Source organism: Electrona antarctica (genome assembly GCF_951216825.1).
Source record: "Electrona antarctica genome assembly, chromosome: 1".
Lineage (NCBI taxonomy): Eukaryota > Metazoa > Chordata > Actinopteri > Myctophiformes > Myctophidae > Electrona > Electrona antarctica.
The window spans coordinates 53,025,873-53,053,480 of NC_136806.1; the positions used below are offsets into that span (position 1 = coordinate 53,025,873).

Here is a 27,608-nt window from a genome sequence, read left to right on the forward strand (position 1 = left end):
TGTTGCCATTTGGCAGAATGTCAGTGTCTCTCTGCCTGCCGCCTCCGGAGAGCTGCAGACTGAGGCGTGTCCTGAGCCCCACACACAGAGGGGGGGGGGGACAGTCTTGATAGTTGGGCATCTATTAGAGGTGTCCATTTTGTTTCCTGGCACTCTGCAGGGTTAAGTGCCGTACGTCCTCCCTTTTTAGACCGACAGCTGGAGGGAGAGTGGAAATCGTTGTGTGAGGGCAGGAAAGATTATACTCAACAGTTTGCAGGTACCTTAACCCTGTAACACCCAGCGTTGCAATAATACAACATATTTGAATTCATTAATTAATTAATTAAATTATGTTCTGTTCTTTTTTTCACCTAAACGTCATCATTGCAATGTCATTGGTCATGATATTTGCATATAAATACCCCCCACAGAGGCTGAAATTCACACAAATTAAAAATCTCTGGATCTTTTTTATGACCTTTGACATTTAACCATGATAAAAGTAAGTAAAATAACTGTATATGTTTTTTTGTGATCATTATAATATCTAGAACATGTTTTATTTATTACTGTGAAAGATACCCCCCAAATGTAAATTTTAATTTATTATTATTATTTTAATAATTATTATAAATGTGCATAAAATGTCTCAGTCTCTGCACGTCCTTGTTTCTTCCTCACAAGGCTGCTGCGGTTAACGATCAAATGAATGGGGGAAAACGCAGTGATGTCCAGTTAAATTATTTCCATGGCAAACTTCCTTTTTTTTCGACCCCTGCAGCTACAGTATATGACGGTGTTGCATTATTGTCGTGTTTATTCGAGGGGTTCTGTTTCTCTAAAAGAGAGAAGACTCCCGTCTGTCCGTTCCTTATACACTGATGTCATTCACATCACCCAATATCATGCTCTGCCCTCTCTCACTCTCTCTCACTCTCTCTCACTCTCTCTCTCACTCTCACTCTCTCACTCTCACACACACTCTCTAATACCTGATTTATAGAGTACCGAAGTCCTGACGTCACTTGCTCATCTCCTGGGTCGATACCGAAGTATTTTCTCTATGGAAAATAACATGGGGGTTCATCTTAGAATCGTGTATGTATAAGAATCTGTCACCGGCGATATTGTCAGGGAGGTGCAGGCTCTGCAAGTCTGTATCGCATACGATAATCGGTCACCAATATTTGATACAGTCTGTTTCTGGAGAAAGGTTCATTCATTAATTAACGGTAACATAGCGTTTTCTCGCCGTCAGTTGATGTTTCACATCCATGAGTCAAACTGCTGTGCTTGTCTGTTTATTTTTGGAACTCAGTTCTTACATGACGTGATGTTAAACACGTCAATGGGAATTCAGAACGAAGGGAAAAAACATAGGACCCAGGTAGGATGAGTAAATTACATCAGACTATACAGTGCTCTATACTCGGCTGTGCACCATAAGAAATTATAGCAGATCTACAACCCCCACAACGTGTCATGTGATATCACAAAGCATTATGGACTCGTACATAATGCTATAATATTCATGACACATTTGCGAGCTTGTAGATCTGCTATTTGCGGTGGTGTGACACCAGCGCACAACTAAGCATAAATCAGGCTTAAAAAAATCCTTTACGGGCCTGGGCCATGGCTCAGTGGTCCAGGCACCTTGGCCTTTACTGCATGTCTTCCCCCCCATCTCTCTCCCCATTTCCTGTCAGCCTACTGTCTGTCCCTCCATAAAATATATAAAATAAAGGCGAAAGCCACAAAAAAAAAACATTTAAAAAATGCTTTACGTCACACGCACGCACACAGTCACACCACAGAGGCCACGTGGGTGACGGAGGTCACCTTTTGGTCCTCGGCCCAGGGCTGCAGGTTCTGGAGGGCGTACAGGGAGGAGTTGTGCAGACACAGGGGGTCCTGCTGCAGCGGCTGGCTCAACGTCTTCTGGAAGGCCTCCTGTTGCAGCTGCAGCATCAGGCGGTTGGCCTGCTGTCTCTCTGCCTCTCTCTCCTCGGCTGTCTGCCTCCTGGACCGAATGTATATAGGTGGGGAGGGAAGGGGTGGTGGTGAAGGGGAGAGGAACGTTGCATAAAGTTATATTAGATGGATATTATAGGTAAAGTAAAGTATAAACCTTGCTTATCTCCTGTTTCTGTAGCGTGAGGCAACATGATGTACAAGTACCGACTATAAAGCGCACCTGAATATAAGCCGCACCAGCTAAATTTAGGGAAAAAAACAAATGTGTACATATACAGGCCGCACTGGACTATAAGCCGCATAGAGGCCATAGCCGGCCATAGAGATAGATTTAGAAGGTCCCCTAGTGGCCGTTAGCTGTAAAAATCCATAGATTAGCCGCACCTTATAGGCCGCAGGGTTCAAAGCATGGGAAAAAGGTAGCGGCTTATAGTCCGGAAATTACGGTATACACCCCTGCTGGACATGTCGCTAGTATGTCCAGGGACTTGCTTACCCCAATAAACCATGTGCAACCCAGATTCGGCACAAACAAGGGACTAAATTATTTAAGCTCCTATGCCACCAAAATGTGGAACGCCCTACCAACAGTCATTAAGACATGCAAATCCCTTGACTCCTTCAAAACCGCTCTCAAAGAGCACCTATACGGACGGCTGCAATTCGAAACTGGCCCCCGTAAAATCTGAATCCCCCACCCACCCTATCATGTGGGGGCAAAATCGATGAAAAACGTGCATATTATTTTTTGAATATTCCTTAAAAAATCACACCCGTGTGAACTGAGTGGTGTAAGATCTTATATAGCCTGTCTGACGTAATGAAATCATGTCTGACGTAATGAAATCACACCCGGGTGATTTCTGTGCAGAAAAAATGAGCATGGTTGCTATGTTCACCCTGTTCACCCGGGTGTGATTTCATTACGTCAGTCAGACAGGGTGAACATAGCAACCATGCTCATTTTTTCTGCACAAAAAAGCCAGTTGTAGGAGTGGTTTACACCACTCAAAAAGAGAAATGAAGTTGGGAACTTCTCCTTTGGTCGACCCATTCCTAAGACATGGTCCAGTGAATAAAAAAATACAAAAATTAAATGTCCATTGTGGGTGTATGGGATTTTTTCTCTATCACACTATCACTAAACACGGGTAAAATTCACCCGAACACCTGCCTGTCGAAAACACCAGGGATGTGGGCAGGAAAAAAAACCTACAAGCTACCTTCTATGATGTCACTGAGCATCATGAAGGTACTGAAAGACCCACCCACCTCAGACATCAGCAACATTATGAAAATTGCAAAAATATAATCGTCCGGGTGAAAATCACCCGTGTTTAATGTTCTAGGGTTAATTAATTAACAAATGATTTGTTCAGTTATTTCATGAGGAAATAAAAGAAGAATCAAGACATTCCATAAATTAGAAAACAAATGTTTAAGTAGTAGTGAAAATAGTCGTAAAGCGTCGCGATGTGAGCTTGTAGATCTGCTATTTTCACCAGTTTGGGTCCCGGGAGACATCAAATGTATCTTTTGGGTAACTGACTCGCAGGCTAAAATGTTTGGGAACCACTGATCTATAGCGGGGGTTTTCAACTGATTATGAACCAGGGACCACCACCACCCTGACTGAGAATCAACCTGATTATGAACCAGGGACCACCACCACCCTGACTGAGAATCAACCTGATTATGAACCAGGGACCACCACCACCCTGACTGAGAATCAACCTGGGGACCACCACCAACCTGACTGATTATGAACCAGGGACCACCACCACCCTGACTGAGAATCAACTGATTATGAACCAGGGACCACCACCACCCTGACTGAGAATCAACTGATTATGAACCAGGGACCACCACCACCCTGACTGAGAATCAACCTGATTATGAACCAGGGACCACCACCACCCTGACTGAGAATCAACTGATTATGAACCAGGGACCACCACCACCCTGACTGAGAATCAACTGATTATGAACCAGGGACCACCACCACCCTGACTGAGAATCAACTGATTATGAACCAGGGACCACCACCACCCTGACTGAGAATCAACTGATTATGAACCAGGGACCACCACCACCCTGACTGAGAATCAACTGATTATGAACCAGGGACCACCACCACCCTGACTGAGAATCAACCTGGGGACCACCACCACCCTGACTGAGAATCAACCTGGGGACCACCACCAACCTGACTGAGAATCAACCTGGGGACCACCACCACCCTGACTGAGAATCAACTGATTATGAACCAGGGACCACCACCACCCTGACTGAGAATCAACTGATTATGAACCAGGGACCACCACCACCCTGACTGAGAATCAACTGATTATGAACCAGGGACCACCACCACCCTGACTGAGAATCAACCTGATTATGAACCAGGGACCACCACCACCCTGACTGAGAATCAACTGATTATGAACCAGGGACCACCACCACCCTGACTGAGAATCAACCTGATTATGAACCAGGGACCACCACCAACCTGACTGAGAATCAACTGATTATGAACCAGGGACCACCACCACCCTGACTGAGAATCAACTGATTATGAACCAGGGACCACCACCACCCTGACTGAGAATCAACTGATTATGAACCAGGGACCACCACCAACCTGACTGAGAATCAACCTGATTATGAACCAGGGACCACCACCACCCTGACTGAGAATCAACCTGATTATGAACCAGGGACCACCACCACCCTGACTGAGAATCAACCTGATTATGAACCAGGGACCACCACCACCCTGACTGAGAATCAACCTGATTATGAACCAGGGACCACCACCACCCTGACTGAGAATCAACCTGATTATGAACCAGGGACCACCACCAACCTGACTGAGAATCAACCTGATTATGAACCAGGGACCACCACCACCCTGACTGAGAATCAACCTGATTATGAACCAGGGACCACCACCACCCTGACTGAGAATCAACCTGATTATGAACCAGGGACCACCACCACCCTGACTGAGAATCAACTGATTATGAACCAGGGACCACCACCACCCTGACTGAGAATCAACTGATTATGAACCAGGGACCACCACCACCCTGACTGAGAATCAACTGATTATGAACCAGGGACCACCACCACCCTGACTGAGAATCAACTGATTATGAACCAGGGACCACCACCACCCTGACTGAGAATCAACTGATTATGAACCAGGGACCACCACCACCCTGACTGAGAATCAACTGATTATGAACCAGGGACCACCACCACCCTGACTGAGAATCAACTGATTATGAACCAGGGACCACCACCACCCTGACTGAGAATCAACTGATTATGAACCAGGGACCACCACCACCCTGACTGAGAATCAACCTGGGGACCACCACCACCCTGACTGAGAATCAACCTGGGGACCACCACCAACCTGACTGAGAATCAACTGATTATGAACCAGGGACCACCACCAACCTGACTGAGAATCAACTGATTATGAACCAGGGACCACCACCACCCTGACTGAGAATCAACCTGATTATGAACCAGGGACCACCACCACCCTGACTGAGAATCAACCTGGGGACCACCACCACCCTGACTGAGAATCAACCTGGGGACCACCACCAACCTGACTGAGAATCAACTGATTATGAACCAGGGACCACCACCACCCTGACTGAGAATCAACTGATTATGAACCAGGGACCACCACCACCCTGACTGAGAATCAACTGATTATGAACCAGGGACCACCACCAACCTGACTGAGAATCAACTGATTATGAACCAGGGACCACCACCACCCTGACTGAGAATCAACTGATTATGAACCAGGGACCACCACCACCCTGACTGAGAATCAACTGATTATGAACCAGGGACCACCACCACCCTGACTGAGAATCAACTGATTATGAACCAGGGACCACCACCACCCTGACTGAGAATCAACTGATTATGAACCAGGGTCCACCACCAACCTGACTGAGAATCAACTGATTATGAACCAGGGACCACCACCACCCTGACTGAGAATCAACTGATTATGAACCAGGGACCACCACCACCCTGACTGAGAATCAACTGATTATGAACCAGGGACCACCACCACCCTGACTGAGAATCAACTGATTATGAACCAGGGACCACCACCAACCTGACTGAGAATCAACTGATTATGAACCAGGGACCACCACCACCCTGACTGAGAATCAACTGATTATGAACCAGGGACCACCACCAACCTGACTGAGAATCAACCTGATTATGAACCAGGGACCACCACCACCCTGACTGAGAATCAACTGATTATGAACCAGGGACCACCACCACCCTGACTGAGAATCAACTGATTATGAACCAGGGACCACCACCACCCTGACTGAGAATCAACTGATTATGAACCAGGGACCACCACCAACCTGACTGAGAATCAACTGATTATGAACCAGGGACCACCACCAACCTGACTGAGAATCAACCTGATTATGAACCAGGGACCACCACCACCCTGACTGAGAATCAACTGATTATGAACCAGGGACCACCACCACCCTGACTGAGAATCAACTGATTATGAACCAGGGACCACCACCACCCTGACTGAGAATCAACTGATTATGAACCAGGGACCACCACCACCCTGACTGAGAATCAACCTGATTATGAACCAGGGACCACCACCACCCTGACTGAGAATCAACTGATTATGAACCAGGGACCACCACCACCCTGACTGAGAATCAACCTGATTATGAACCAGGGACCACCACCACCCTGACTGAGAATCAACCTGATTATGAACCAGGGACCACCACCACCCTGACTGAGAATCAACTGATTATGAACCAGGGACCACCACCACCCTGACTGAGAATCAACCTGATTATGAACCAGGGACCACCACCACCCTGACTGAGAATCAACCTGATTATGAACCAGGGACCACCACCACCCTGACTGAGAATCAACTGATTATGAACCAGGGACCACCACCAACCTGACTGAGAATCAACCTGATTATGAACCAGGGACCACCACCAACCTGACTGAGAATCAACCTGATTATGAACCAGGGACCACCACCAACCTGACTGAGAATCAACTGATTATGAACCAGGGACCACCACCACCCTGACTGAGAATCAACCTGATTATGAACCAGGGACCACCACCACCCTGACTGAGAATCAACTGATTATGAACCAGGGACCACCACCACCCTGACTGAGAATCAACTGATTATGAACCAGGGACCACCACCACCCTGACTGAGAATCAACTGATTATGAACCAGGGACCACCACCACCCTGACTGAGAATCAACTGATTATGAACCAGGGACCACCACCACCCTGACTGAGAATCAACTGATTATGAACCAGGGACCACCACCCTGACTGAGAATCAACTGATTATGAACCAGGGACCACCACCACCCTGACTGAGAATCAACTGATTATGAACCAGGGACCACCACCACCCTGACTGAGAATCAACTGATTATGAACCAGGGACCACCACCACCCTGACTGAGAATCAACTGATTATGAACCAGGGACCACCACCACCCTGACTGAGAATCAACCTGATTATGAACCAGGGACCACCACCACCCTGACTGAGAATCAACTGATTATGAACCAGGGACCACCACCACCCTGACTGAGAATCAACTGATTATGAACCAGGGACCACCACCACCCTGACTGAGAATCAACTGATTATGAACCAGGGACCACCACCACCCTGACTGAGAATCAACTGATTATGAACCAGGGACCACCACCACCCTGACTGAGAATCAACTGATTATGAACCAGGGACCACCACCACCCTGACTGAGAATCAACTGATTATGAACCAGGGACCACCACCACCCTGACTGAGAATCAACCTGATTATGAACCAGGGACCACCACCAACCTGACTGAGAATCAACTGATTATGAACCAGGGACCACCACCACCCTGACTGAGAATCAACTGATTATGAACCAGGGACCACCACCACCCTGACTGAGAATCAACTGATTATGAACCAGGGACCACCACCAACCTGACTGAGAATCAACTGATTATGAACCAGGGACCACCACCACCCTGACTGAGAATCAACTGATTATGAGCCAGGGACCACCACCAACCTGACTGAGAATCAACTGATTATGAACCAGGGACCACCACCAACCTGACTGAGAATCAACTGATTATGAACCAGGGACCACCACCACCCTGACTGAGAATCAACCTGATTATGAACCAGGGACCACCACCACCCTGACTGAGAATCAACTGATTATGAACCAGGGACCACCACCACCCTGACTGAGAATCAACCTGATTATGAACCAGGGACCACCACCAACCTGACTGAGAATCAACTGATTATGAACCAGGGACCACCACCACCCTGACTGAGAATCAACTGATTATGAACCAGGGACCACCACCACCCTGACTGAGAATCAACTGATTATGAACCAGGGACCACCACCAACCTGACTGAGAATCAACCTGATTATGAACCAGGGACCACCACCAACCTGACTGAGAATCAACTGATTATGAACCAGGGACCACCACCAACCTGACTGAGAATCAACCTGATTATGAACCAGGGACCACCACCAACCTGACTGAGAATCAACCTGATTATGAACCAGGGACCACCACCAACCTGACTGAGAATCAACCTGATTATGAACCAGGGACCACCACCAACCTGACTGAGAATCAACTGATTATGAACCAGGGACCACCACCAACCTGACTGAGAATCAACCTGATTATGAACCAGGGACCACCACCAACCTGACTGAGAATCAACTGATTATGAACCAGGGACCACCACCAACCTGACTGAGAATCAACCTGATTATGAACCAGGGACCACCACCACCCTGACTGAGAATCAACCTGATTATGAACCAGGGACCAACACCAACCTGACTGAGAATCAACTGATTATGAACCAGGGACCACCACCAACCTGACTGAGAATCAACTGATTATGAACCAGGGACCACCACCAACCTGACTGAGAATCAACTGATTATGAACCAGGGACCACCACCAACCTGACTGAGAATCAACTGATTATGAACCAGGGACCACCACCAACCTGACTGAGAATCAACTGATTATGAACCAGGGACCACCACCAACCTGACTGAGAATCAACTGATTATGAACCAGGGACCACCACCAACCTGACTGAGAATCAACTGATTATGAACCAGGGACCACCACCACCCTGACTGAGAATCAACTGATTATGAACCAGGGACCACCACCAACCAGACTGAGAATCAACTGATTATGAACCAGGGACCACCACCAACCTGACTGAGAATCAACTGATTATGAACCAGGGACCACCACCAACCTGACTGAGAATCAACCTGATTATGAACCAGGGACCACCACCAACCTGACTGAGAATCAACTAATTATGAACCAGGGACCACCACCACCCTGACTGAGAATCAACCTGGGGACCACTGTGAAAAAATGTACCTTCCTTTTTAAACTCACGCTGCTGTTCATTGTAACTTACTGTTTGTATGAGCGAGCAGACACATGCGATTGATTATGGGCACATTTCCTTAGAATGGTGACTCAACCAGGCAAACCGGTACGGTTTCCCTTGAGATTCTAACTCCCTTTTCTGTGGAAGTTCGTGACGTCCGACTTCCCAGTAACTGACGACATTGACGCGTCGTCATCACATTTCTCAACGGTCAATACAATAAATTTAAAAAATCACACCCGTGTGAAGTAAGTGGTGCAACTCCGTGTGGGGGTCGCCGCGACGTCCACAAAACTATAGATCACACGACCAGTGTCATGATGCGCGTAAGTGAAAGTGTGCGTGAGGATGACAGAAAAGTTCAATTAATTTGCAGCTATATAGTTGATGAACTTTGAAACGTCTCCGTTTACTCGTATAACTACCCGGCCCCACATGTGAGCCTACAGATTATTTGTTACTGTATAGGTTTACAGGTCCAAGTAGGCTTCTACTATAGGTAGAGATTCAAATTCTGTATAGTCATAAACGATACATTTCCATATGGCTTTCCTGGACAAACGTGCATTTCCCGTCAGTCAGTTAGTCTGTCATCACGTGACATCATGTGACATCATCAGGGATGGAGATACCTGATGTCATCAATAGTAAGCCCATATATGGGAATGCCCATATATGGAGATCCGTGATGTCAACAATATTGGCCAGCAACTCTACATCTGACCTCAAACCTCAAACCCTTAGGTCTCCATATATTGAGCTGACCTGTTCTGACATTCCATTCCATCCTTCCTCTTTGATGTCTCCCTTTTGACTGATACCTGTCCATTTAAACTCTAGACGGGCCTGCCCCAAAGTTATTAGTGCAGCTGCGCCCGGCAGCCGGCGCGTCTGAGGGCTTCTCGCCTTCAGGTGTCTTACTGGTATACTTACATTATCATTGATTACCATTATGGATACTCCATATAAACAAATTAGCAGCAAGTAATAATAATGAATTGCATTTTCATAGCGCTTTTCCAAGTGCTCGAAGCGCTTTATTCATTCATTCGACGCCAGCGTCCTCACTTCCCACATTCACACACCAATGGTGGCGAGCTCACACCGACCGAATCATTGGAGGCAATGTGGGGTTCAGTGTCTTGCCCAAGGACACTTCGACATGTGGACAGGAGAAGCCGGTATTCGAACCGCTGACCCAGGGATCATTGGACGAACTGCTCTACCTCCTGAGCCACAGCCGCCCAAGTACTGTACCTATAAGTACAATTTTTAGCTATTTTTTACTTTACTGGAGTACTTCCAATTGTCTGTACTTTTACTTCTACTCCACAGTCTCCACTACATCTCAGAGGCAAACTTTTACACCACTACAATTATTTGAAAAATGGTTGGTTACTTAGTTACTTTGTAGATTTTATGATTATTATTACAAAACATACATTTCCCAGTACCACTTTCAGCCCTATATATTTCGGCCATTTGAAAATAGCTGATCTACATGCTCACAATGCCTCTTGATGTGACACATTGTGAGCTTGTAGATCTGCTATTTTCACAAGATTATTTCTACATTTGAAAATGTGCGTATAATGGGACATTATGCATAGTACCTTTGGTACTAGCTATGTTACTCTCGACTTCCGTCGCTCGCATAAATGCGTAAATAAAAAGAACGTTTTTGCTACTCGCCAAAACAAAGGCGGGTTGTGTCATTAGAAAGCCTACTTTCCTTAGTGGAAGCACTCTGAGCCCCCCACCACACGTATAAACGGTACTTTTTGGCCAGAAAGGGATTTTTCTTCACCGGGGGGAAAATATTCTCTATGAGGCAATTCTCTGGGCAGTATCGGTAGAGGGCGCAGCGGAGTAACTAAAGGTATTTTTTTCCCGGTGGAAACAAAATCCCCTTTTGGCCAAAAAGTACCGTTTTTACGTGTGGTGGGGGGCTCAGAGTGCTTCCACTAAGGAAAGTAGGCTTTCTAATGACACAACCCGCCTTTGTTTTGGTGAGTAGCAAAAACGTTCTTTTTATTTACGCTAAAGACGAGAGGCTGGTCTGCATTCATGCGAGCGGCGGAAGTCGAGAGTAACATAGCTCTAAATGCAACGCATTAGAGCTATGGACCAGAGCTACTTTGGTACTACTTTAAGTATAGCCATATATGTTGTACATTTAGAATTCCGGACTTTGTAACGTATTATTATATATTTCTACATTGCAGTATTGATACTGTAATTTAAGTAAAAGCCTGTGAGTATATATAGTACTTTTACCACCGCTGACTGGCTGAGGAGGAGGAGGAATACAAAAGCAGAAGTTGATTTCGTTGACTAAAACTAAGACAACAAATGTTGACTACCGTTTTCCACTGACAAACTAAATAAAAACTCAACTATGATGACTAAAACTAAGACTAAATATACTGACAATTTCGTCAACAAATAAAAACAAGACAGATGTTAAGGGACTAGTGGACAAGACATCCAGTATAAGTAATTTTACAATTAGTTGAAAAATAGCTGATCTAGAGAAAAAAAGTGAAAAGACCAGCCATTACGACTGCATCAAGGCCCAGTACATTTTGTTTGACTAAATAAACTGTAGATTTAGTCGACTAAAATCTTATATTTAGTCGACTAAAACTAGACTGAACACTAAAACATTCCGGGTGACTAAAATGTGACTAAAACTAAATGAAAACTATTCAAGAGACTATGACTAAAACTAAAATAGAAATGTGCTGCCAAAAACAGCACTGCATACAAAAAGCAACGTGAAAGCTGCAGGTTGAGGCTTCTATAATAATAAAGTCTTTCATGCACGCCGGCTCCCCATCCATTAGCCACACGTTATTGTTAACAGCATTATCATAATGTAATTGTGCCGGCTGTTGATTCGATCATGTGCTTGTTACTAGCGTAGCCGTGCACGCGGAGACATCCCTCATCCCCCGTCCTATATCAGGTGCACACACGCTACGGGGAAATGACATAAATCTCTGCAAAACTGGGAAATCTGACAGCCAATTCCTTGGTTATTCATGGCATGTTGTTGTTGTTTTTTTCATGTCATTTTATTGATTCAAAAACATTATTCCACTATTTCCATTTCCATTCTGCAATTACAGTCTCTATATCCCTCTGTCTTAATTTAGGCTTATTCCACTATGATTTCTAATTCATTTTTAAATCATGTTGTTGTCAAATGAGAATTTTTAAGTTTTATTTCTAATAACATTCAATTTATCTTTTCTCAAGACAGACAGGGTGTTCACTATATCACCCATGTTTGTCACAGAACCGTTTCAAAACGATTACAATGTTTACGAAATGGAAATCAAACTTGTTGTGGAGGAACGTTAACACAATTTAAATATGATTATTCAAAGGTAATTTAGCCACTCTTAATATACCTTTGAAATGTGCCCGCCACCCTTAAGTAAGGCTGAGGTATCATAATTTGATTTCCCACTCATTTACTTCAAATTGGCTGCAAGCAATGCAGACAGAATGAAGTGAGGGCTTTTTCCCCCTCCCTTCTTCCCACAGACTGCATGTGCAGTCAGTTCCATCTATGATGAGTGGGTCAATATTGCTTCGTACAGCACATTTCTAAAAAGCCTTTTAGGCGGGCCAGCAATAATTGTGCTTGGTCAAGTGAACTGGCCTCCAAGATACTACTTGTAGCTACGCTAAGCACAATATTATGTGTCTGGTGGTGCACGCTTGAATGCTTCAGCTGCAGAGACTGTCAATCTCACTTGTGTTTTCATTCAAGTACTCATTCAGGGCGGGAACACCTTTTGGTGTTTCAAGCACACTTTAGCTATTGAAAAATAGCAGATCTACAAGCTCATAGCGTGGCACCGAGTGCCGCGTTATGAGCTTGTAGATCTGCTATTTTTGAAAAATCGTGAAAATGTGGCTCAAATCTTTGCTTCTGGGGGTGGGTGGGGGGGTGTCCCTCGCACAACATATTTTCAGATGGGGGGTCAGTGTCCAATTATATACAGTTGTTGGGCTCCTTGACATGTAATAGTTTGAGCACCACTGGCCACCACTTTTGGGGCAGCGGTGGCCTAAGGGTTAGGAGTGCCCTTGTTGCCGAAAGGTTGCCGGCTCGATTCCCCGGACGGGCAGGAGAAATCTGGGTGGGGAAGTGATTGTCATCACTCACCCAACACCGCTGAAGTGCCCTTGAGCAAGGCACTGAACGCCCAACTGCTCCCCCTGGAGCTGCTTAGTGGCCAACAGCATAAGACTGTGGTTGTACTGGTCAGCTCCCAGGTTTTAATGTGTGTGTGTGCGTGTGTGTGTCTGTCTGTGTGTTTCTATGTGCAGGGCGTTGCTGAAAATGAGCACCTGTGCTCAGCTACTTCCCTGGGTAAATAAAGAATAATAAAAAAATAAAAACTGATTTTCAGAAAACTGTCATGATTTAGAAGAAAGTTTTTTTTTATTTCGACTTAAATGGGATAAGCAGTGGTGATAAAGTAAGAGTATCAATACTGCAATGTGGAAATACGGAATTCAAAGAAAGGGCTCTTTTTTCGTCCATGCTATTCCTAAACTTCTTTGCCCTTTTTTTTACTTACGATTTTGAAAAACATTTGTAGATCGGCTGTTTTCAAATGGACGGATGGAAGTATACATATAGGGCTGAAGTGGTTAATGCATGTCTAGGAATGCATGTCTAGTAAACAAACACACTCCATGCGTCCTGCGTGTAGCATAGCTACCGTCTCTAGCTACCGTCCCATTGCCTGAAGGGATGCGACGCTCTGATTGGTTCAGAAACTTCAGAGCCGGTGTTTCAAGCTGAAACCGTCTGAAACTTCAAAATAAAATGCCCACCATTTCCGTTTCCCTACACCTTTAACTAGACCACTAATGCAGCATTTACTATGGTGAAAGAAATGCAAATGCCACTCCTTTCCATGCCATGCCGGAAGGCAGCATTCAGGAGAATTGATTTTTTTCCCGAAGTTTCCTGAACTTGAACGCAGTGTTTTGCGTTGAACTAATTTGTTTAGAAATCCACGGGAGAGACTGTTAAACTTTTATCTTGATGAACGTTCTCTTTGCAACAGTAAAGCCTGTCCTTTCGCACTGAATATAATAATTGTCTAAATCCTAAACAGTTTTTTGTAAAAAAAGGTATGTTCCTATATCAGTGGTGCTCAAACCTTTTCATGTCAAGCGGAACCCCCAAAATGATGTCTTTGGCCACGGACCCCCTCATCCCAAAATATTTTGTTTAATAATATTTGAACAGACTTAGTTAAAATAGCATCTCAATCAGTGGGGGGTTCCCGGGAACAACATATTTTCAGACGGGGGTCCGCGGACAAATACATATAATTCTGGTGGTCCCTTGACATCAAATATTGAGCACCACTGATATGTCGGGTCTAAATGGGTTATAATGGGTTGAATCACACCAAAAAAAGAACGTTCCATGGGAAGTGACCCTACCTCCATTTTGTCCGTCTGTTCTGGAACCAGGTCTTGACCTGTGCGTCGGTCATCTTCAGGGCCTTGGCCAGGGTGGCGCGCTCGGCCGACGCCAGGTACTTCTGCCTGTGGAAGCGCTTCTCCAGCTCGCAGATTTGCACGCGGCTGAAGGACGTGCGAGGCTTTTTCCTCTTGGGAGGCGTGCGGTTCTGGTAGGGGTGGCCGATGCGACGGGTCACGGAGAAGGGCGAGAGAGCGGCTGGAAAGACAAAAAATGAGAAGGAGGGGGGGGGGGGGGTAAAAGAAAATGTATAATAATTCATAAAATGTTTTATTAGATCAGTATAGGCTATAGGTTAGGTTATATTACATGTTTGCGTTATTCACAAAACATCCTCATGTTCTAAAGAAGAACTATAGTTTTCGTTAAAATAAGAGTTAAATATGGATCTATATTCAATTGTACAGCATTTGTACATTAAGAGGTGTGTCTCCTTGTCTTTCCATCTCTTTAGTAAACACAAAAAATTATATTTCCAGGTCAGGGTACCAATTTCACTGAACCAGGAAAGAAAGCTCATGATAAAACAAGTTAAATCGGAAGTGATGAAACATTACATAATACATAAACAATGAGCAGACCAAAACTGGCACTTCAACAAATGAACTGACTGGTTGTCCCTGCACCTGAAAATGTATTCTGTTGAAGAGCTGGAGAGACAGGGATGCCCATGTAACTAAAGAAAAACCACTATGGACAAATTGTTTCTGTCATAATATGGAGTTTTGTTTTTTATCATTATTAAAATAAATCCCTTACTTACAATACCTTTTAAATTGAAGAAGGTATAGCTAGCTAAAAGACAAATGCTACAAGGTGTTAAAATGTTATTTTTAGCATCACATTTTATGCCACTACAGAAACAATTCAGAGGCTGCAGCACCCTCTTCATTTATACACGCATACAAGGGTATACATTTAAAAAGCAAAAACTAAAGTGTGAAAAAGATAGGCTAACGCACACAAACTGCAGTCATTAGCGTGCAACATGGGTTTTTAGAAGCTTTAGAAACAAGATCTTCTTCTTCTGAAAGCACCGTGTTACTTGACAATAAAGTGTAATAACTTTGCCCACTTTGTGAAAGTACTACAATATTACTTAATTACTCATGAAAGCAATAGTATTACTGTGATCCATATGTATACTCCCAACATTACAAACTCTACGCATTGTTTTCCAGAAGCAACCATGACTGACATGGTTTTTACATGTCCCCAGACTCCCCACACACTGCTACTATACAATTACCACTACTGCAGGGACGTGCAGAGAGTGTTAGAGAGGCAGGGGCTGAAATCCCGTAAGAGGGCACTTTGGGACAAAAAATAGCAGATCTACAAGCTCTCAACGCGTCGCAGCGCGACGTGTTGTGAGCTTGTAGATCTGCTATTTTCGCTATTTTTTTTTTTTTGTCCAAAAGTGCCCTCTTACGGGGGGCGCAACCCAGCACTCTTTAGCTAGTGGAGATGTGGTTGTACGACATTGATTTCTAAACATATTTGTTCAACGCAAAATGCTGTGTTCAAGTTCAGTAGACTTTGGGGAAAAATGCAATTCTCCTGAATGCTGCCTTCCGGCATGGCATGGAAAGGAGAGGCATATTGCATTTCTTTCACCATGTAGTAAATGCTGCATTCGTGGACTGGAAAGGGCAGTTGTTTTACAGACGGGTAAAAGGGCAGGGGCTGAAGCCCCCTTTGATGTCTATGTGTGCACGTCCCTGCCTGCTACTATACTAATGCTGCTTATAAAGTACAGTAACGTGATCCCGATAGTGGCCTATACTCAGAATTACTACGGGGGGCCGTGGGGGGGATTTACATTAACCATTTGAATCCTAGAATCCCTGAATCCTAGCATCCATTTTCTTTGGGGAACATTAGCCGAAAATAGCAGATCTACAAGCTCCCAGCGCCTCACACTCCTATAGGACAGCTATTTTCGGCAATTAGGTTAATTTAGGCCTGCACGTCGAAATTTTAAAAATGTCCTGCAGTTTTCCCCCCAGAAGCAAAGATTTGAGTTAAAAACGTTCACTCTGAAAGAATATATTAAAAGATTTGAGGCACATTTTCACAATTCTTCAAAAATAGCAGACCTACAAGCTCGTAGCGCGGCACTTGGTGCCGCGCTATGAGCTTGTAGATCTGCTATTTTCCAATAGCTAAAGTATAACATAATGCTTAAAACATCAAAAGGGGTTCCCGCCCAAAATGTTAGGTTAATAACTGTCTGAAAATACACATTAACATCATAACAGTTAATAATAGTTAATAATGTTGTCAAATGAGGCTATATGAGGATATCTGTCAAATGTACGAGATTTTTTAATCTGCAACACAATTTGATCCACTATATAGTGCTTCATCTCTCTCTCAGCTGAGCTGAGGGGTCCTTAATTGGCCTGAAAAACGTTGAAGAGCCCTGCATAGTCACTGTACTGCTTCTATTACTTGTACTATATTACTGTTATGCCTATACAGTGTTGATTTCGTCAACTAAAACAATGACGAAAAATGTTCGTCGACTACCTTTTTTCCCTGACGACAACTAAATGAAAACTATAAGCATGCATGATGACTGAAACTAAGACTAAATATACTGACAATTTCGTCAACAAATAAAAACAAGACTGAAATGCTAGGAAGGGACTAGTGGACAAGCGATCCAGTAGTCATTTTACACATGGTTTGAATGCTGAAAATAGCCGATCTACAAGCTCACAACGCGTTGCGCTGCGACGCGTTGTGAGCTCGTAGATCGGCTATTTTCAGCAAGTGTAAAATCAGCCATCAGGCCCACCAAAATACATTTTAGTCGGCTAAATCAACTACATTTAGTCGACTAAAATCTTATGATATTTAGTCGACTAAAACTATAGACTAACACTAAAACATTTCAGAATTCAGATGACTGAAATGTGACTAAAACTAAACATTGTTTTTATTCAAAAGACTATGACTAAACTAAAAATCTAAATTTGCTGCCAAAATCAACACTGTGCCTATACCACTATTACTACTACCACAATGACTATGTCTAATGCTTCTATATGCATACTGTTTCAACTCTTATTTAATACTACTACTGCTTATAATCATTGTGAAAACATCCTAGTAGTATATCCTAGTATAGCACCCCAAAAAATACTTTTCTATCAATTCCACACACTATGAAGCCTTGAATTTGTGTTGTTTAATGTTTTGTTGTATTCCTATAAGCGAATAATTTGATGGCCAGTGTAGTCTTCAAGGCTTTGTGGTGTGTGGAATCAGACAGTAAAGTCATTTTTGGGTGAACTATATATACTCCTTTTAACCCCTTTTGGTGTTTTTAAGCATGATGTTATACTTTAGCTATTGAAAAATAGCAGATCTACAAGCTCACAAGCTTTTAGGTCTGCTATTTTTGAAAAATCGTGAAAATGTGGCCCAAATCATTGAATATATATATTCTTTCAGAGCGAGCGTTTTTAAGTCAAATCTTTGCTTCTGCATGGGGGGTCACTGGAACAACATATTTTCAGATGGTGGTTGGTGGCCGATTACATATATAGTTTCTGGGGTCCTTGACAAGAAATATTGAGCACCACTGATATAGAAACATAGGGTTTTCAGAAGACTGTCATGATTTACAAGACATTTTCTAAATTTCGAAGTCGGGTCTAAATGGGACCATTTAGGTCAGGTGTGATGTGTAGGGAAGGGGGGGGGGGGGGGGGGGCTGACTCACCTGAACAAGCGGCTTTTTGAAGAGGATAGTCTGTTACGGCCAGAAGGCCGCTGCCGTCTTGCAGGTGAGCAGCGAGCTCGGGGTAACAATAATAATAGCGTTTGGCTAACGACTCCACCGTACTCCACGCGGCGGGGCCGTGGACGGGGACCCCCTTGACCATGTCCCCCGCCTTGAGGAGAGGAGTACAGAGGTCTGGCAGGGACGTGGCGGCCCCCGCCTCTGGCCTCCCATTGGCCTCTGCTGCTGGGCTAGTGTCCTCTGACTCCTCCCCTAAAGGAAAGGGGGCGAGACACAGTGAAGGTACCCCATGCTGGAGTATATGGTGTCAAGTCACTGAAGGCCTATATTCATAGTCCACTTTTAGGTCACCACCGAAAGGTTGACCACCGAAACGATCACCTAAAGTGATGTGGAGTATGAATAGGCCTTAAGTACTCAAGTATACTGTACTTAGGTACAGTTTTGAGGTAATTGTAGGCCTACTTTACTTGAGTATTTCCGCTCCACTGTACATTTCAGAGCCAAATGTTCTACTTTTTCCTCCACTACAATTATTTGAAAACTTTAGTTCCTATAGTCTCTTTGTAGATTTTGATTATGATTACAAAATAATACATGAACCACTTCAGCCTAATATAAATTTAAAACCCTAAAATGGGACATTCTGCATAAAGAGTTTTTACTTTTGGTACTTTAAGTAAATGTTGATGTCATTACTTTTGCACCTGTACTCAAGTAAAAGAGTATTTATAAATTGCAGTGTACCTTTACTCAAGTAAAACATTCCAGTACTTTTCCCACCACTGTGGGTTTAGGGACAGTGCATTGTGGGGAAAGAATGGGGCTACACTGCATATACAGTATATATATATATTTAGTCAGAGCGATGTTGAACTAACTGCAGAACCTTGGGTTGTATAGAAGGCCATAGTTTCCCAAACAGTCGGTCGGGAGTGGGACCCATCTTCGGGTTGTGGACCAATTATTATAAAATATCTCCTGTTTTCCGTTTCCTACACTTAAAGCTATATACATTATTATATTATTATAAACTAAATCACCACTTCTCATCAATGAAAACAATTCCAACATTTTTCAAAAGTATTTCATGAATAACACGAAACAAATCTAATAATTTCCATAAATATATATAAGAAGTATAGTGACAATAACAGACCTACAACAAGCTCACAACGTGGCGCGTTGTGAGCTTGTTGTAGGTCTGCTATTTTCACTCGTTTGGGTCCCGTGCTACAGGGCATATGTAGCTCTGGTCCATAGTTCTAATGCTTCTATGATTCTGCCCTGCAGGGCAGAATCATAGAAGCATTAGAACTATGGACCAGAGCTATAGGGCTTCCAGCTTCATGGTACTGTGACTTGCCTTCATTTTGTGATATAGCATGTCAATCAAGTAGATGCCTGATTGTGCAAACATTTCTCAATGGGACACTTCAAATGTGATTTATTCTCCCTGGTAATAGGCCTATATAGTTTTACTTTCGGTCGCCAGCCATTCAAATATATAATTTACTGTGAATATTGTTTTATTATTTATTTATTTTTATATATAGATATGCCGTCCACTTTCGGTAATTCACTTTCACAATATCAATCTGCATCTTGTGTATTAATAACAACTTATCATCCGTCTGCATCATAAAATATCTATGAATCCTGTCTATTTTGTCAGCCGTGGGTAAACAGAAGATCGATAAAGTGTGTAACGTGATCGTTTCTGGCCATGGATCCAGTCCCTGTGTATATAGGATCTACCACCACATATACTCATTCTGTTTCCTCCAAGAATGGAAATTTACAACATTAATACAGTGACACTTCTCCCTCTTGTTCCTCCCGTCAGCGAGCTGTTGTGTCGGCCTGTCTTACAATGTTTGTTTTCTCCCCGTATTGTGTCGGAAAACACACCAGGAGCCAAAATGAATATGAGAAGCACATCTGCATAGGTGTCCCCTTGGGGGGCCAACAACAACAACAACAACAACAACAACAACACTGCTGCATGCGTTCAGAGTTCAGCAACCTGAAAACTCGCTTGCCAACACGAGCAGAACATTTTCACGGGGGGAAATGGAAAACAAAGCTACTGTGCATGATTCAACGACGATCATTTTCAGGGGACTGGGCTGACGATGTGACGACGTCCCTATCAGTCATCCATGATTTTGCAGCTATAATTTAGGCCTATTCATAAATAGTCCGGTTTTCGGACAGAGAGATGTGTTGTGCGAGCGGTGACGTCATGTTGTAGTTTTTGTAGATGTGTTGTGCGAGCGGTGACGTCATGTTGTAGTTTTTGTAGATGTGTTGTGCGAGCGGTGACGTCACGTCATGTTGTAGTTTTTGTAGATGTGTTGTGCGAGCGGTGATGTCATGTTGTAGTTTTTGTAGATGTGTTGTGCGAGCGGTGACGTCATGTTGTAGTTTTCTGTGGTTATACCTCTGGACTATGAATAGGCCTTTATAGGCCACGAATAAAGTTCACGTGAACGACGCCTAAAATGGCATAGCATCTCTTATAAATAAGGCATATTCATACTCCAGTTACCATATGAAGTGACCACCTTTTCGGTGGTCAACTCATAAGGTGACCATGCATGCAGCATTTCGGTCGGTGCAGGTTCACCTCATCACCCACAACTGAAGTATAAATAGGCCTTTATAGTCTTTTGCCCTTAAAAAATAGAATGTGTCTACAGGCTTATATATCGTGGCTTTCTCATGCAGCCATGAAGAAACGTGTCTGTTGCTGTCTCCAACGGCAGGCAGCAGGCCCGCGAGGAACAGATAATACTGCATTAGACGGCTATTTCAGGCCATCTGCGAGGCTGCTAATGGACCAGGCACATACAAGCACGCTCAGACTACAAACAACACCAGTATAAAAACACACAAACAGATCCCAAGCTGCTGACAACCTGCAGGGAACTGCATGCTGCGAATGGTTTCGTGTTATGAATATGAAAGCGTTAAAATATTGAGTTTATTTATTATTATTTTGGGGTTTTCTGGGGGTTTTTTGGCGATTATATAGGTTATATCATATAGATATATTGTAGGCCTACTGTTTTATTGACTAAGCAATACATGCCATTGGCAGAGATAGGTATACATATTCCCTCTTCAAATGGCCTATTGTTGGAAGAGCTTGATGATTTGAAAGTGTATCTTGGTGTGCCTGCAAGCCCTGCATGATTTGTCTAAAACCCCAAACTGAGCACCTGCATGCACAAAGGTGGCAAAGGGTTAAATGTATACAGCCTGACCCTGACTCATGCATGGCAACACGTTGTGTCTGGAATTATGTCATAAATAATAAATGAATTCTAAGAATTCTAGACTGGATGGATATACATACAAAAATAAAAAATATGTGCACATGCACGAAGTCTACTGCACACACATGCACACGTCACACATGAGCGCGTTAGGGCTAGTTATAGTCCTCATTCAACATTGCACGAGAAAAGAAAGTTAAGTGTGTGTGTGTGTGTGTGTGTGTGTGTGTGTGTGTGTGTGTGTGTGTGTGTGTGTGTGAGTGTGAGTGTGAGTGTGAGTGAGTGAGTGAGTGAGTGTGTGTGTGTGTGTGTGTGTGTGTGTGTGTGTGTGTGTGTGTGTGTGTGTGTGTGTGTGTGTGTGTGTGTCCAGAGATCAAGCACTGCCTCCGAACCCACACTGGACCGTATTCAATTTAAACAATAATAAATCAATAAAAATGTATTTTGTTTTCCTTTTTTATCTCGTTTCAACTGAAAACATTGCAAATATTGTCCCAAGCAGGGAGGCGTTCGTTTTCGTCACCGTGCAATGCGTGCATGCGTGCAATGACATGAGGAAATGGTCGAGAAGACTAAATCTGCAGCCTAGGTAATACAATTTAGCATAAGCATATAAAAGAATAAAAACGCCGCCGTGGAGAATATGTTGCCCATAATAAAACCACTTATACTTAATAACACTTCACGGCGACAGCGCCTCCCTTCCCCACTGCGGATATTACCTTTGTAGCAATCTAATAAATATATCCGTGAAGGATTCTAAAGGGGGGATATTGAAATATAACATGAACACATATTGCTATTTATTACGTTGGAGTGAGACAAAGCAGAGAGTATAGCAGACACACTGCAGACTTCTGTCACATCGTGGAGGCGAATCGAGGCTTCATGGAGACATTTCAGAGTATAAGCCGCTATAAAAGCATGGATATGAATTTCTACTGCATTATGCTGAGACCACAGACAGACTGTATACGGAACGGGATATTTGGTTCTGTATATTTAGGCCCCGGCCCGGTTGTTCTCCATTGGAGTGAATTCAAAATATGTTTCTATATATTCATATCGGCAGAGCACAACGAGACATGATGCAGCCCAACGTTGGGCGATCAAATATGTGATGAAATAAACGATAATTGCACGAATGTGTCATTATTTTCAGCTGGGAGCCTGGGACCATGTTGGGATGATTATAACGGTGATAACAGCCCCATGCATTCAATGGATGCGTAACATGAGTTATATATCTGGTATCAGGTGTTATTTTTGGTTAATATAGCCCTACTACTATATATACTGCAACGAGTCACGCACATTAGGATACTCATCTTTGTCAAAATTGCTGCCGAGCAATGGAAATTGAGTTAAAACATGTATATTTTTCCTCGTATAAGTTATAACCGATATTGTTTTAGTAGCTGTAATTGCATAACGGTAAAAACAACAAAAACAACAACAATATAAACAATATAGCTCAAGGCCATTTGTGTTTTTACATGCACGGCTATAGAGACCTCCAGGGGTCCTTGGGGGGGGGGGGGGGTCCCCCCCCCCCAGCAAAAGCATAGCGTCACAATCATTTTAACTTGTTGTTGGTGTTCAAACATAGCCGATCTACAAGCTCGCAGCACTATACTCGCAGCCCCCCGCGACAATCTTTGGAAGATTTATATTAATACATCATCTCTTCTGGGGGTCCCTGGCACAAAACCTTTTCAGATAGGGGTCCACGGTAAAATATATATCAATTTGGGGGAGAACCACTGGGCTATTAGGCCTAGTATTGACCCATAGATTCTCTTCGCACTGTGCAGAGGCCTGTTAAACGGCCGTCTGTGTAGGCTATTTGAAGCCGTTAATGCTTCTCTACATCTCTAATAATCCTGCAAACTGCCAAGAAGTCAATTAACATAAAAAAAACCCATGTCGTATTCCGTTACAGCGCAAGCATTCGTCCCCAGATAGACTAGAAGAGCAGAATATCGGGTCTCAATCCGCTGCTGCTGGTCCATGCCGTGCTGTGACAGTTGCGGTGAAATTTGGCGCAGCACGAGATGGAATGGTTCAAAAACAAAATTGGGGAGTTTTCTGCTTCAAGTGACTTATGGCTATTAACTATAGTATAACCTAACCTACAATACCGAACGGGAGGCAATATCCTATATAGCCAGCCGCCTAAACAGGTCTCTCGACTCCCACACATAATATAGGCTAAAGTAATCTGAAAAAGTATCCTATGATAGCCTACAAATCAGGAAATTAAAGAAATCACCGCTCACCATGCAGGCCTATGGCTATTACTTAATATTTAACCATCCCTTGTTTTTGGCTATTTATATGGTCCGTTTTTTAAATATTATTATACGCCATTTCTATATAAACGATCTTCAGCAAACGACAGTCGAGTCACGAGTTGAAGCCCTTTTTGTATTAAAATGAATAGAAAGGAGAGGCGGAGAGGATGCAGGCTTGCGCATATTGACACTAATCAATAGAGTGGAGAGAAACAACAAATAATAATTACAGCAGGACATACAGTATATAGCTGGGAGGAATTAAACTGCAGGCCCATTGTGGCTATACGAGTAAAATTGATAAGCCTATTTACACTGTATCTTTTTGCAGTTGACATATCGTCCCATGGCTCTTAATAATTGATGGAGGGTGAAAGAAGAAGAAGAAGAAGAAGAAGAAGAAGGGGGGGGGGGGGGGGGGAAACCTCACACAGATTGGTGAATATTTAATGCGGGGCCCATGGTGATTGCTCTTCATTTTCATCTTCATAACGGTGACGTCATTACGATATGAACACGGAACTAAGCCATAGACTATATAGCAGTATAGCACCTGCCGTCACACTGCGCGCGCAGCGACTATAATAGGCTATTATATAGTTTGCTTAATGGAAATTAAAAAGGGCACTTCATGCCCCCGCTCCTCCCAGCTCAATGTAAAATTATTTTATAGCCAATATAGGCCTTCATTCATATAGGCTATATAAAGAAATACAATTGAGACGCATGTGTATTCAGACCACAATGGAAATAAGCCCTCAGGGCTTCTTTTTTTGTGTTATCCTTTTGTCACCATTTGTATAATCGTACCACTGTAGGCTACTATTTGCAAACTGGCATGAAGTATTCAATCAATCAGTGGAAGATTAGATACTTCCTATAAATAAAGTAAAACGCAACGTAAGGCTACTATATGGCCTCAACTCAATACAACGCTATACTCATGTCGCTATTTAGAGCTTAAATAACTAACGTGAATGGGAAGTATAACGTCGACGACGATGACCCAGTTTAGCCATATTCAATAAAAAACATTTAGCCTATATACGCACATTCCCCCATAGGTCGGTGCTGAGACATGTAGGCTGTGAAATCATTCAAGGAAGGACTCGCAAGTCGTTTTGAAATGCTCCTCCAAGCTTTATTTAAAAAAATCAGCTTTGTTTGTTATAAAGTCTTGAGTTTAGCAAAAACATTTAACAGTTCTATATAGGAGAGACATTTTGAGTGATATAACCTTAGCCTATCTTTATTTATTTATTTTATTTTAAAAAGGCCTAAAAATTATGTAGTCGTCATGACCTAAAAAAATAACATCTGTGTACATCTGTATTAACATAGCCTAGGCCTATAGGCTAGAGTTCAAGCAAGCAAATGCAGCCATTATTGATTTATCTTCCTATTATTAATGTTACCTTCAGATGTAGCCTGTATCTATATATCTAACCTATATTGTAGGCCTATAAACGCCTAATATATATTGGATTTTCAAGACCGGCATCTCTAGGATGCAAGGGTGCAGGAGGTGCACTTGTCGGCTGCCTGAAAGTGACTTAACACGAGGATAGAGGACAGATAGATGGCTCAGGCCCCATATATATATATATATATATATATATATATATATATATATATATATATATATATATATATATATATATATCCTGCATGTGTGTGTGTGTGTGTGTGTGTGTGTATGCAAAGCTCCTTTTAATTTGCTCTGGATACAGCTTTCACGCATTAGAAAGTAATATAGGCCTAGACATTTCGTTTAATTAAAATGTAACCGATATTATTTTAATTATTATAGGCACCGTTGTTGTTGCTGCGCTACTGCTATTGTTGTTGTTGTTATTATTATTATTATTATTATTATTATTATGCTATTACGTGTTGTTGTTGTTTATTTTTGTTGTATTGTGTTATAGGCTACTATATTAGCTATAGCTATTGTGTTGTCATATCCTATTATTTCATCTGCTTCCTGTGTTCTTAATAAGCTTATGAGAGAGAGAAAGAGGAGGAGAGAAAAAAAACAGCGATATAATATTATAATTCATCATTCTGAAAAAAGGGGTCTCTCTCTCTCTCTCTGTCTCTCTCTCTCTCGTCGTTAACCGTCATCCGTCCTAAATGGAGAGTGATGGCTCCAAGCCCTGATTCATCTGCGTGTCCGTGTCAATTTCTCCTCTCGTTCATCAGAGCGGCCCACAGCCGGGATAATAAAAACTGACTTGGTTCGCATATGATTTGTCCTCCTAGATCACGAGCTAACGATGAAACCAGCCCCGCATTGACAACATATTATAGGCTATATTTTAACCGCCACCATGCAGGGCCCTTTTTGGTTATCAATGGATGTAATATTTTTCTGAAACCGCACATATAGGTCCTGTGAATTTAAGTGGCTATTCTAATCCACATAAGGCTCTGAAAAGCTATATAGGCCTATATATCAAATAATAAGTTAAGATATTTTTGCCTATACTGTAGCCTATTATTAACCTATAACACAAAAGGCCTATAGCATAATGTGTTTTATAGACAATGTCTCACCCTGGCCTATACTTTGGCTATATGGGAGTGTCTTGCACTGTGTGCACGGGGTTCAAAGAACTGGCATGGGGGTGAGAGTGCGCAGGGAATAGCATGCAAACAACCACCATGGGCTTTATTCTGTGTATTTATGTATTTATTTATCTATATATTTTTTTTACCTGTTAGTCTGTCCTTCGCAAACCTCCGACTGCTCTCCATCCACGGAAACGTGAAGTTCGCGTTCCCCATGCCCGCCATCGCGGCCATCCCCGGGGGCGCGATGCCGGGCGGATGGTGGTGGTGGTGGTGGTGGTGATGGCCGGGAGGAGGCGGCGGGTGTGGCGCCGGCGGCATGGGTCTGTGAGCCGGCACGCGTATGACCCCGCCGCCGCCGCCGACCCCCGCGTTGCCGTTCCCAGAGTTCACGTTGACGTTCATGTTCATGCTCACGTTCATGTTCATGTTGACGTTGTAGGATCCCGCCGCCAGCCCCGCCGCCGCCATGGAGCAGGCCGGGTTGTAGACGCCGTTGTAGCCGTACACGTAGTCCGCCGTGTCGCCGGCGCCGGTCCGGTTGGGCAGCATGCAGCTGCTGGACTGCTGCGCCGCCGGGTCCGCCGAGGCGCTGTTGAGGATCTGGTCGATGCCGAAGCTGATGGGCTCGTGCTGCGGGAGGCTCTGCTGGCTCACCGCCTCCTCGATGCCCGTGTGCTCCATGGCCGCTGCCTGTGGAGTGGACGGAC

General features: G+C 43.5%; 1 protein-coding gene across 4 annotated transcripts; it reads right to left on the minus strand.

Annotated features, from left to right (window-relative positions):
- tlx2 (T cell leukemia homeobox 2) lies at positions 1-27,608 on the minus strand. 4 transcript variants are annotated; one of them, XM_079509005.1, is made up of 6 exons: positions 27,045-27,608; positions 18,732-19,004; positions 14,959-15,196; positions 1,825-2,002; positions 975-1,043; positions 1-198 (listed from the first exon to the last, which is right to left on the minus strand). In XM_079509005.1, exons 1-6 carry the CDS (start codon positions 27,580-27,582, stop codon positions 187-189), a joined length of 1,308 nt encoding a protein of 435 aa, XP_079365131.1. In that variant the 5' UTR covers positions 27,583-27,608; the 3' UTR covers positions 1-186. The 4 variants fall into 4 exon arrangements, with proteins under 4 accessions (XP_079365131.1, XP_079365130.1, XP_079365133.1 ...); XM_079509004.1 differs by having other exon boundaries at positions 1,825-2,005; XM_079509007.1 differs by lacking the exon at positions 18,732-19,004 and having other exon boundaries at positions 1,825-2,005.